The sequence below is a fragment of the Macrobrachium rosenbergii genome, chromosome 40, assembly GCF_040412425.1.
Source record: "Macrobrachium rosenbergii isolate ZJJX-2024 chromosome 40, ASM4041242v1, whole genome shotgun sequence".
Lineage (NCBI taxonomy): Eukaryota > Metazoa > Arthropoda > Malacostraca > Decapoda > Palaemonidae > Macrobrachium > Macrobrachium rosenbergii.
In genome coordinates, this window is record NC_089780.1 from 1,556,709 (window position 1) to 1,569,866 (window position 13,158).

General features: G+C 46.5%; 1 protein-coding gene across 7 annotated transcripts in view; it reads left to right on the forward strand.

Annotated features, from left to right (window-relative positions):
* The first annotated feature begins 3,332 nt into the window (after positions 1-3,332).
* LOC136826031 (proprotein convertase subtilisin/kexin type 7-like) overlaps positions 3,333-13,158 on the forward strand; it is a 74,633-nt gene continuing 64,807 nt past the window's right edge. Inside the window, exon 1 of one of the 7 annotated variants that reach the window (XM_067082893.1) lies at positions 3,333-3,442. Coding sequence is in view for 3 of the 7 variants with exons in the window: in XM_067082895.1 (XP_066938996.1) it covers positions 3,408-3,442 (35 nt within the window). In the remaining 4 variants the exon portion in view is untranslated. The remainder of the gene's footprint in view (positions 3,443-13,158) is intronic. The other 6 variants (XM_067082896.1, XM_067082892.1, XM_067082891.1 and 3 more) reach the window with 6 other exon arrangements.

The window sequence follows — 13,158 nt, forward strand, 5'->3', positions numbered from 1 at the left end:
ATCGTGTTATCAATACGCGGGATGTTTACATGAACCATTGCAGTATATCGTGTTGAAGCCATAAAAACAGTCGTAAAAGTGAGAACTAATGGCCTCGCGATTGAAGCTAACCAAAACATGAGTCAGCACAACCTAAATGCTTACAGCAGCTGGTTCTATAGCCCCGCCTTCTCAGGAAGGCGTTTTCGTGGAAGTTCCAGGAATTTGGGGGTTGGCTCAAGTGATGTACTTCTTCAACCTCCAATCAATTATGTTTGGGAGGGGTCTTTCACACACCCTCCTAAGATCACCTCCTATCAAGTCCTCTAAGGAGAGATTTGAATTACACCCACTACAGTCCTTCCAATCAGCTACTTGAGGGGGAGGCCTTGCTGATTAATCCTTCCAATAAGGCTAGAAAGAGGTGGAGATTGCAGATAGCAAGTTTTTCTTGGGGTTCAACGAGTTAGAGACCTACGAGGAGAGGAGAGTTCAGAACTGTCCTTCAAGGGAGAGTACGTCTCCCCTCGCTTCAGTGTTCCCCATATAGACTGAGTCAAGAGAGCTTCGTTTCTATCATTGCAACTTGTTAATTTTGTACTGATCTTTATAATACTAAGTACTAATTAAAGTGAAGAAATTACCGATCTCGTCTCTATACGCCTTTCTGAGAGATATCAATACTTAAAAATAATGAATATACAAAGATAGCACATCATCCGCGAAGCGATCTGAAGGACACCTCGAAAGAAACCAAGGTAAGAAGAGAAAGACTAAAATCTATACAAACATATAACAAAGAACAAAAAAGGGTAGAAGATAACCCCACAACACATGACCTCGAAGGTCACAGCAGGTGTTAATCATGGTGAGGTACAGGACGAGAGTCTAAGTGTCAGGTGAGACACAGGTGTCCTGTGAAGTCACATTGTTGAGAGAATGAAAAATTCTTCTTATTGCAGTTTATTTGTTTCTCTCTCTCTCTCTCTCTCTCTCTCTCTCTCTCTCTCTCTCTCTCTCTCTCTCTCTCTCTCTCTCTCTCTCTCTTTTGCAGAGGGCTTCAAATAGGTAAAGGAGTATGGGATGTGGTTCATACTCAAACATTTTTGCCCTGGTGAAAAGATCTTTCGCCTAGGAGTGGTCCACGACGGGACATCAGTATCTTTTCATAGAGCTGACTTGAAAGTGACTGGTGAGATGACTCAGCTGATGACTCCTTAGCATTCTGAGGTAGAGACTGCAACCGACATTCCTCACTTTGCCCAAAACAACGATGGCAAACTTCCTTTCCTGAACGTCCTTCTGATCCAGAGCAGACACCGGCACACATACTTTGACGCTTTTAAATCCACGAATTTGGGGCACTGACTCAACAGTACCACTGAATTCCCCTCACGTTATTACCTACAGACCACCACCAGTGCCTACTTCTTCCGCGCCCTTTCCCATTGCAGAACTTCCCCAACACCATGGTCGAATCAGCCACGAGAAGAATTCTAAACACATGAAATATTAAGACAATGGTAGACCTAATAACAATGACACGGTCCCCTGTTTTATATAAATTAAATGTTCACGGTACATAAAAATGATGAAAAATTTATTATCACCAACATTATCGTGGCTGACGGCGATAAAAACGTTGTGTACAACCAATCAAACAAGACAAGAGATCTTAGTCTATCACTCCTCGGCCATCTGAACGCAAAGGAACCAACTTGAAAGGCTGTCACACCTGCATCAGTGAGGATTGTGAAATGTACAAAGCCACGTACATTGCGATAGGGAGGAATAACCTCTCAAGACGTCTCACCTTTCACCGTCAAGGAAGTGCTATTACTATGCTCTACCAGGACCGCCATGGACTGCACCTGACCAGAGAAAAAGGGAAAGTAGGTAAAGAAATATAGAAAACAATAAAGTTACCCTATCACAGTAAATCAGAAGTGTTCACCAGAAATCTTAAGAAAAAACAATGTAATTGGTATTTAATTTTGCCAATACTATCCCTAAATCCCTTTGCAAAAACAAATGAGTAAAATAAAGAAAAAGAACGAAGCCTGAGTAGGCTATACGTCATCAAGTGTAACAATTGCAATTTGGTTGACATGGGGAGCCGGATGAAATCTAGAAAAACGCGCCAGGGAGCACAAAAGAGCTGTTATTATCAATAATGAAAACAATGCCATAGCCACACCTTGTTGGGACTTTGACCTTAGAACGATTTTTAATGATATCCAATTTTTATACAGAAGCAATAATGTGAAGCTTTCCCGGGGGATCCTAATTAACTCAATACCACCGATGGTTGGAAACAGACCTTTTAATATCTTAGATGAAGGCCACTCACGTTCGTAGATTAGTTAGGGAAACTGTACCATCCAGACTTACTCTCTGCACTGATAGAAAGCCAAATATCTGATTTACATGACCCACACCCATGTGTAACGCCACCCACTGAGCAGCAGATGACCAGCATAACCGCAGCAAACTAGACTGGTCAAGTAATCAGAACATCGGGCAGGAACTCGATCTGAATAGTCTGTCCGTGTGAAAATGTGGACTTAGTTTCAATCCGCCTGACGATGAAGGACAGCAGTCCTCATAAAGCTGAAGGATTTTAAGTGGTTTTTTAACAACGTACCAAAATTTCACTAAAAAAAGGGGGATTTATTTTATTATTACATGTAACGGTACTAACTGTAGTTGCTCGGGTATGTAGAAATAATACGACACTATGTCCCAACAGAATAGAGAAAGATTTAAACATAAATGGCAAAAAAGCAGGGGTGTAACGGGCCAACTATTTTCTTATTAGCAACGTACCAGATCACAGAAAATAAAAATGACGCGGAGATGCGATTTAGAAACGGTATTTCAAAATTCGTGACATTTTTCACTGCCGATGATCTCAGGCCCGTCTTGTAGATGTTCTTCTAAAAATAGTTAGTGAGTGTGGTCTAAATTCATGAAGGATAAACGAAATATATCATTATTCAGCGACTGGTACAGTAGAGGTGACGTATAAAACATGAAATAAATTAAGGGAATAAGAATAATAAAGCTTATGAAATATCTAGGATAACCAATGAATAGTCCGAAGAACCGATTCAGAGAACGATGTAAAGAATTCAAGACAAAAAAAAAAATGGCAGGAAAATACTTAATTCCGCTCTAAGTAAAAGTTGTTGTAGCATGTGGTAGTAGGGAAACTATATTTGAAGGGACTAGCGAAGCCATCTCTTGTATGTGCCATGGAAACAATAAAGCAAACAACAACAAAAAAAGAGCTTGAACAAGCACAATCAAAGGCGAACCAGAACATAGGAGGGAGCCGTTGCATAGAAATTATCGTATTTCTACTACAACTACTATTCCTGTTCCTGCTGATACGGTGGTGGTGGAGGTACCACTAGTCATTCGGTTTAATGTTTGTAGATCGGGCATTCGGTTCTCTGTGTAGGTGGGGAATATTATCTCTTATTTAATGTTAATACACTTACGCGTTTACTTTTTTACATTAATGTCTGGATATAGATACATTTATTATATTTTAACAGAACAGTTTCAGGTATTTTCAGTACTGTGGCCTGGAAATTCCAGGTGAGTTCGGTACCCTGTCAGGACCACCTACCTACCAACGTCACATTCTTGCGGTCAGTGTTCGTAAATTGATAAATGATAATTCATTTCTCGGTGAGATGATGCTCGCGTGATTCTGACGAAAGTGATATATTCATTTCATTTGAGACGAAAGAGATATATTCATTTCGATTGAGATGAAAGTGATATATTCGCTTCCATTGAGACAAAAGTGACATATTCATTTCCATTGAGACGAAAGTGATATATTCATTTCGATTGAGACGAAAGAGATATATTCATTTCGATTGAGATGAAAGTGATATATTCGCTTCCATTGAGACAAAAGTGACATATTCATTTCCATTGAGACGAAAGTGATATATTCGCTTCCATTGAGACAAAAGTGACATATTCATTTCCATTGAGACGAAAGTGTTATATTCGTTTCCGATGAGACAAAAGTGATATAAATTTCCACTGAAACGAAAGTGATGTATTCGCTTCCATTGAGATGAAAGTGACATATTCATTTCTATTTAGATGAAAGTGATATATTCCTTCCCACTGAAAGTGCATCATTAAACCACTACAATCCCTCAGTGCTATCATAGGCTATCTTCCGTAGGGGGTGGTGCCGTCAGATGCATTACTTAAGGTTCTTTGCTGCGTCCCATAGGCTCCTATCCTCAACCCCTTTTATTTCTTTTACTGTACTTCCGTTCATATTCTCTTTCTTCTATCTGACTTTCCAGCCTCTCTAACAATTGTTGCCTAGTGCAGAGTGCGAGGTTTTTCTCCTGTTACACATTTAAAACCTTACTGTCAATTTCCAAGTAAAACCAGAGGGTAACTCTGCACTAACCATCACCTTGGAAATTGATTTTTCCCTTACTTTTAGTGCTGCTGATGAAGGAGGTGGTCTTGTTTATTGTCGGTCAATTATTATTAACCTCATATCTACCCAACGAGGTTGGAGACCCTTTGGGAATGCGGGGTTTTGGGTTGGGGAAATCGTTGGGAGAAAGACCGGACGGTAGAACTATATAGTAGCTCCGCGGTGGCAACTGCCTTCTAACTTAACTTTTTCTACAGTTTTTTGGTTGCTAATTATGAATTTACCTTTAATTTTTGGTGCTCGAGTATCATTAACCTGTAATTAACCCCTGAAGTCCTTCCAACAAGGGGTTTCCATACGCAATCTTCAAATGACAGAGCACAGGTACGTCTGTTTCGAACGGTTCATATCCCATCCAGCAAGTGCAATAACTTCTTAACGTATGGGTACCCAACACCCTTATGGGCCAGTACTAAACACGGCGAAAGGACATTCCATTTGGCCAACAACAAACAGATGCACCGCCAGTATCAGAACCCCTAAAAGTGTAGAAAAATAAGTTAAAAGATGAAAACAGGTGCCGAGCTAATATATAGAATTACCGACCGGACTGCCATGTTGTTGTTATGGAATGGTTCTGCGCATGCGCAAGTCATTACGAAGCCATATGTTCAAGAAGGGATTTGCTAATGAAACCTGTTATAAAAGGAGCTGTACTAACCTAATGTACCCTAACCTAGCAGACCGTGTTACTCAGTCGGAGGGGTAGAGCCACCCAGACCCCCCAGTGAAGGAAACTCCACTTTTACCTAAAGCTCCCCTATAGCACTACACATGTGCGATAGCATTCCAGGATGGCAAGCATACAAAAGCATCTCAGTTCTGATGTTAATTACAGGTTAATTACAGTTGACCGACAAAAAATAACATAAATTGTTAATAAGCAACCAAAATACTATAGGAAAAGTCAATTGTTCCGACACGATATACAAATGATCGGTCCTTTACATTAGGAATTGCTTTCAGCGAAGCTGGAAAGTGCCGTTGAACTTTTGAACAAGGTGGTTAGGCAGTTAACTACTGTCCGGGGGGGCGGGAGTACCGCCTGCCCAGATGTAAACATTCCATTTTTGCTTTAGGCCGTCATGCGTTGCAGACGTGTTTCTCGCTCTCTGCCCTGACTGCTGTTAAGCTGTTTTCCCGGTGGGATTTCTTGTTTTTTGCCATGAATGTTGATAAGCCTTGTAAGCCCTCCTTCCCCCAGCGTGTATGCCTTGGGGCAGGGGGGAGGAAGTGCAATAGCGTCCACTCACATGTTGATATGGTCCCACACGCCCTTTGCTCCACTTGCAGGGGATGTGTGTGTTCTCGTAATTTACCTTGTTCAGAGTGTTGTTCCTGGTCTGCCAAGCAATGGGTGAAGTTTGAGGGGAGGAGACAGTACCGAAGGAAGCCCGCCAAGGCGTCATCTAAGGGTTATACACCCCTGATGACTCCCTTGGTGGCTAACCTGTCGGGATCGTTTCTCCCTCCCGGCAAGCTTCCCCTTCTTGCTGCCTCTCCTTCGGGTGAGGACTCCCCCTCGTCTTCTTCACCCGCTTCGTCAGGTGTGGAAGACGGCGGGGGAGCGAACGATCAAGACTTCCTCTCAGGGCCTCTTCTCGCTCCAGGGGGGAATTTTTTCCCCTGGAGCGAGCACAGGCTTCCTCCTTTGACCCGACTTTGCCTTCAGGTTTGGTGGTGGAGACTTCTCTCAGTGGGCAGGCTGCAGACCTCACCTCTACCTGGCTTCACCTCACTCTACCTGGCGTTCCGTCGTTGGAGGGCCAGATTTCCCATCTGTCCGGCGCTCCTGTGACCACCCACGCCGCAGCCACTTCCACCACGTCAACAGTCACCATGATGTCCTTCGCCAAGCTGCCTGTGACTGTGGCCTCGCACCTGGGCACCCAGGTATCAGCTGCTTCTGCCTCTCTCCATGCCGTGCCGCTGCCACGTGGCTTCCTGGCTCCATTATCCCTGCCTGGTCCCTCCAGTATGGTTACGTTATCAGTGCCTTACATCATGGTGCCTGCTCCTGCTGTTCCTGGTGTTGCCGACCTATGCTCGTTTCCGACTCTGGTCCTAGCTCCAGGATTTCCTGACCCTCGTCCCGGCCTAGCTCCTGCTCCACCATGCCCTCTATCCATGTCTCTGCTCCTGGCTTACCTGGCTCCCACACTACTCCGCCTGCCCCATTAGTTGCTGGCCCGATCTCTGACGTCTCCACTGCCCAGGTTGCTGCATCCCTGGCCCCCCTGGCTGCTCCTGCGTCTTCTGCTGCTCCATCCTGGATGGGGGACCTGACCACCATCCTGAAAAAGATGGGGAAGAAGAAGTCGAAGGAGAGGTCTAGGAAGGTGGTGTCATCTTCATCGTCTTTGTCTTCGTCGTCCTCGTCGTCTGCTACCTCTTCTTCTTCTTCTTCTGAGGCTTGCTGGTTGGAGAAGAAGAAAGCTGTCTCTCCCCCTCCCAAGAAGTCTCGCCCTGAGACTTGTAAGAGGCTGCCTCCTTCCACAGGGAAGGCAGTGGGACCTCTCGTCGGCTCTACCCAGTATGCAGGCCAGGGAACTGATTAGTTGACTCTCGGGTCAGTCGTCTCAGGAGCCGAGCGCATGCAGACCTCGGTTTGCACTCCCGTTGCCGTGCCGAAGAAGTCTGCTTCTGAGGCCAGCACTGTGTCGGACACCTGTTTGCGAGCTGCGCCGAGTACCCGGGTACCCCCGTCTGGTACTGGAGAGACCTCTCTCCGTACCGACTCGGGCACAGAATGGGAGGAAGAGTCTGGACAAGCAGGTGTCCTGACTCTTCCTGCTGGCACTTCTACGAGTGCCAAGCAAGGTTCCCAGGAAGGTGCTTTGCCGTCTCAAGTCCAGACACCTGGTGAAACGGGGAAGAGGTCCCACGCTCAGTCTTCTCGCGAGGTTTTGGCCTCGAAGAAGTCTGGGGCCCGTCTAGAGGGTAGCGCAAGTTCTTGCCAGCCAGCCATGCTTTCGACTCCAGCCTGGCTCGACGGAGTCAAGCACCTGGCTCAACTCGTGTGAACCACTCCGCTCTCCTTGGGACAACGCTTCGCCCAAGTTGCCGTTATCACTGCGGGTTGGTGACCACTCTCGGCCTGCTGCTCCTGCTGGTTCCACCAGCAAGACCAGTGGGGGTGCCCAATCCTCCTCGCCTGTCCCCTCAACCTCCTGGACTCCCCCTAGGAAGTGCAAGTCGGACAGGAGGAACTCCGGTGAGTCATCTCCCCAGATTCGACCATGGGGGCTTACATTCCTGGTTTGGTTCTCGGATCGATCAGATCATACGCCTGCATGGTGCAGGAAGGATCCCAGGGGTCTGCCGAGGTTCTCCCTCTTGTGGGTAGAGTAGATCAGGAGGACCGCACCCTGGAAGGACTCAAGTGTCCTCTTCCCCAGGACGTGGACATCCTGAGATACAGAGGACCTTTGCAGAGGTAATTGAGCTGATTCCTCAGCACAATGACCTCGGGGAAGGCACCGCGGCCTCATCTGTGGATCATCCTTTGTGCGTCGAATCCTTTTGGGGCCTGAAAAAAGGAACCCAAGGTTTTGGTGGGGCGTCTGTGGCCCACACTTGCCGAAGGGGTTCTCAACCAAGTGAATGGTCTTGTGTCTGGGCAAGACAATTCGCTTTGTTGGAACTGCTCGGATAAGCTGCTTCCCCCTCCTCTGCCTCGACAGAAGCAATTCTACACACCCTTGGAAGAGGCATTGCCGCCTAAGCAGGTTAACCTGGACCTGGTTCGTCTAGGCCCAGGTCTCTCATTACAGCAACTTACTGCAGAGGGTATTTCTCTTTTGCAGCAAGAGGCAGCAACCCTGGAAGCCACCACCATGGCATTTTTCCAGGCAGTCTCCTGGTTGGATCTGTAGTTGTTCACAGCATCCAAAGTGGCTGCCTCCTCAGTTGCTATCGTACCCGGGGAGGACTCTGCTTTCGGGAGACTGTGCCAGTCTGGAGGTAGATCCATCTCCTGCCTCACCCGCCAGACAGCAAACCTGTGGGCCAACCTGGTTCTTAAGCGGAGAGACGCTGTTCTTTCTCGCTTTGCCAGATCTGTGGAACCCGAGTCAGGAATGGACCATTGCTGGGTTCTGCCTCTCTCTTCCCTAGAGAGTTGGTAGATGCTGTGGTGGACAAGCGTCAGGCCGATGACAGCGACCGCCTTGTTCACCAAGCAGTGACTAAGACCTCCGGGTCTTCGCGTTCCACTGCGGCCCGGCCTTCGGGCCAGGCTAGCCCTGCTTCGGCCCCTAAGAAGTCCCAGCCTTCTTCTTCCTCCAGAAAGGGTGGGCTTTTACGCCCCTTTCAGCCTACTTTCCAGTCTGGTAAAGGGGGCAAGGGGAAGAAGAAGGGGAAATGCTCTTGTGTTCTCCAGTCCCAGACCCTCTAACATGGGCAGCAGACACCATGCTGTAGGTCAAGGAAGGGTTGAACATTTTCAGGCTCATTGCAACGTTACGATGACCCTCATAGCCCTGTTCTAACCCATGATGTAATGATTTCCAAGCCCACCATGGTTGTTGGTGGACTCTCCAAGACTCCTTCCCCAATCCATATCTACTTAGTCAACCACACTTAAAAGATACCACCAAGGGTGGCTTGCTCTTAAAAGATACCACCAAGGGTGGCTTGCTCTTACTCAGTTGGACTTCTCACTGCCCAGAAGCTTATCAAAAGGAAGGAATTTTAAGATGTACTACAGAGGCTATTGCTAATGCAGAAATCAATCTTCTAGCTCATCTACCAGACTAAGAGCGAATTTCCGTAGTGGAAGTCTCAGTCTCCTCGGCACTTCCTCCGAGACAGCAGTGTCCCAATTGTGGATTTTCTCCTTCTCTGAGCAGATCTAGAATCTCTCATTTTCCGTGTTTAAGGAGTACAGACAGTCCCCGGTTACCACAGGGGTTCCATTCTCGATGGCGTGACAATAACTGAAAATCACTGATAACCGAAAATTGGCAATAATAGCGCTGATCCCTGGTTATTGGTGCCAATAAATGGGGATCGGCGCCGATAACTGGAGATCAGCGCATATCAGCACCGAAAATCCAGTTGTCATCGCTAGACAAGAGTTGTAAAACTGGATTGTCGATAACATGTTTAACTCAGTAATGCAGTTGCTCGTTTTTTCCCTTGGACTCTTTAGCCAAAAACGAGGACCCTTCCAAGAGCTGGATCCAGTCTTCCTTCCTTAAGGACTTAATGGAAGAGAAGACGTTCTTGGCAGCCGAGATCAGTGCCCTGAGCTTCCAGGGCACCAAGGAGCACCAGCCAGCTCTTGAGCTACTGGCTCTCGTGGCACCCAGCTCACCTGGCGCCAGCTCAGAGCACCAGTCCCTGGCACCGGCTCTTGCTCATCTGGTGCCAACTCTCCTCTCACCCCTGAATCTGGGGAAGAATTGAGAGCTCTCTATCCAGTTGGAGCTTTCAGGTATTACCTGAGCTGGATTGGAAGAGCAGACGGCCTTTCATAACCTATAGTGTTCAGGCAAGGACCCTTTTCTTCCTCTGTCCAAGAACCCGTTGTCCTTTGTCCTAATGGACTTCATTTCTAAGACCACTCTCAGATTCAGGAGAGCATTTTTCCCAACTTCTAAGTGAAAGCTAAAGATGTTAGAGCAGCGTCTACCTCATTAGCTTTCAGGCACAAGATGCCCCTTTTCTTTCTGCATTCGACCTACTGGAAGTGTGACTCACTAATTTTAAGGGAAGTTAAAACAGTGCTAAGAATTTTGCAGTACCTTGCGATCATTATGAGTAACTGGCATGGTGTCACGGGAGGAAGCATAGGATTTTCCCCCACCATTTTACATAGTAGTAAGGTGTCGAGTCTTTGCAGAGCTGGGGGGGGGGATACAATGTGCCTGGAGTACCCACCACTCTCAGTGGATGGGTTGTGGCCTTTTTCAGAGTAGGTGACAACGTTATCTGGTTGTTTTTTATTTTTGGTACTGTGCCTAGGGCAAGGGCACTTCTTTATGCTTTGCTAGCCATCGGTCATATCCTTCACTGCAAAGCTCCCACTTATGTAGAGGCAACCCATGGCTATACCGCCACACCACTACAGGTTAAGTTGAGCACCAACCAGAGGCAGTATCTACCTGCAGTAGCTCTCTTAACTGATAAGGAACAACAAGCATTGTTTTCAGTGCAAGCAACTTTTCTATTTCAATTCACTACATGTCTTAATGTTTTGGAGTAGAATATGTCCACGCATCCCACCTCGTTTCAATGTGGATTCAGCTGTGTAATTACTTGGTAAGTTACATATGTAAAAATGACATTTTTATGGTAAAGTGTTATACTGTATATACTTGCCAAGTAATTACATAATCAGAACCCACCCTCCACCCCTCTGATGGACACAAGGCACAAACAGAATAACATTTTCTGCTAAGTCGTTCCTGGCGTTCTCATTTGTGGGCGGTACAAGTCACCCACACTAAACAATCGAAGCGCTGCGCATGAATTTTGTATTTAAGCTGCTGTGTGAGTGGAACTCATAGCTATGTAATTACTTGGTAAGTATATATAAAAATGATATTTTAATGATAAAATAAAGTTTGTTCATACTTACCTGGCAGATATATATATAGCTGTAATCTCCGAAGTCCGACAGAATTTCAAAATTCGCGGCACACGCAGTGGCCGGTCAGGTGGTTAGTACACATTCCCGCCGCTGGGAGGCGGGTATCGGGAACCATTCCCATTTTCTATTCAGATTTTCTAACACCACTGTCTCCTGAGGGGAGGAGGGAGGGCAATATGAATATATACTCGTATATCTGCCAGGTAAGTATGAACAAACTTTATTTTATCATTAAAATATCATTTTGTTCATGAGACTTACCTGCCAGATATATATATAGCTGAATACCACCTTTGGAGGGGGGTAGAGACAGCCAAGAATTAGGGAAAAAACAAATTTATAGGTAAAATTACTTTGGTTCCTTACCTGATAGCATAGCTGACTGCGTGGTTACTGTCACCCTAGTCTGCTCCTGCTTTACTAGAGACCCCAGCGAGGTAGTGACCTATATAGCTGGCGACTTCTACATGATCTGTCAACGGGGGCGTGACCACAATGTGACTAGATCATAGACCATACAATGAGGACAAAAGAGCATTACCAACCTCCTAACCAACACCTAATACGTTAGTTTGCAAAGGATTGGGAAGACTGCCTCCATCAGTCGACCCAACAACCATAAAAACACAATTAAAAAACCCTTCCTAATCAAGATTAAAGGATAGGATCAGAGCTACCCCCTGTCCCCAAGGTTGTTGAAGCAGCAATGTATGGTCCCAGCGAAAAGCAATTTTCGTATGCTACCTTAACATCTCGCAAATAGTGTGAGGCAAACACCGAATCGCTTCGCCAAAATGTGGCACTGAGAATGTCACTGAGTGCCATATTTTTCTGGAACGCCATGGAGGTAGCAACTGCCCTCACCTCGTGAGCGTTAACTCTCAACAACTTGAAGTTGGAGTCGTCACAACTAGAATGTGCCTCCTTAATGACATTCCTAATGAAGAATGCCAGTGCATTCTTCGACATAGGTTTAACTGGTTGCCTCACAGAACACCATAAATTATCCGAGGGACCACGAATGTCCTGAGTCCTTTTAAGGTAGTACTTGAGAGCTCTAACCGGACATAGAACTCTCTCAGGTTCCTGTCCAATAAGGTCTGCTAAACCTTTAATTTCAAAGTGTCTAGGCCAAGGGTTAGAAGGCCTTTCATTCTTAGCCAAGAACGTAGGGCTTAAAGAGCAGACAGCATCGTGTCCCTTGAAGCCCACATGACGGCTGATAGCCTGAACTTCGCTCACTCTCTTCGCCGTCGCCAGAGCCGTGAGGAATACCGTCTTTCGAGTAACATCCTTAAGAGATGCAGAGTGGAGAGGCTCAAAAGGACTAGACATCAAAAACTTGAGCACTACGTCCAAGTTCCAAGTAGGAGGAATTGGCTGAGGAACCTTAGACGTCTCGAAAGACCTCAAAAGATCATGGAGGTCCTTATTGTCAGACAAATCCAGTCCTCTGTGTCTGAAAACAGTAGAAAGCATGCTCCGATAACCCTTGATAGTAGGAACTGCTAACTTGAGTTTTTCTCTTAAATAAAGGAGAAAATCAGCAATCTTTCTGCACCAACCCCTGAAGGTTGCCCACTTCGCTTGATATACTCTGATAGATGAAGATCTTCTGGCTCTAGCGATGGCCCGTGCCACCTGGCCAGAAAACCCCCTCGCTCTGACCAATTTCTCGATAGTCTGAATGCAGTCAGGTTCAGAGCGGGGAGGTTTTGATGATATCTCGCGAAGTGGGGTTGTCTGAGCAGATCTGCTCTCATAGGTAGGGTTCTCGGGACGTCTACCAACCAAAAAAGAATCTCCGAGAACCAGTGGTTTGAAGGCCAAAACGGGGCGATGAGGGTCATCCTCGTCCCTTGTGAGGCCGCGAACTTGCGTATCACTTCTCCCAGAATTTTGAACGGGGGAAAGGCATAAACATCCATTCCCGTCCAGTCCCAGAGAAGAGCATCTATCGCAACTGCCCCCGGGTCGAGTACAGGTGAGCAGTATAGCGGGAGCCTCGCTGTTCTTGAGGTCGCGAAGAGATCCACAAGAGGACGACCCCAAAGTTTCCAGAGATCTTTGCAAACCTCCTGATGAAGGGTCCATTCCGTCGGCA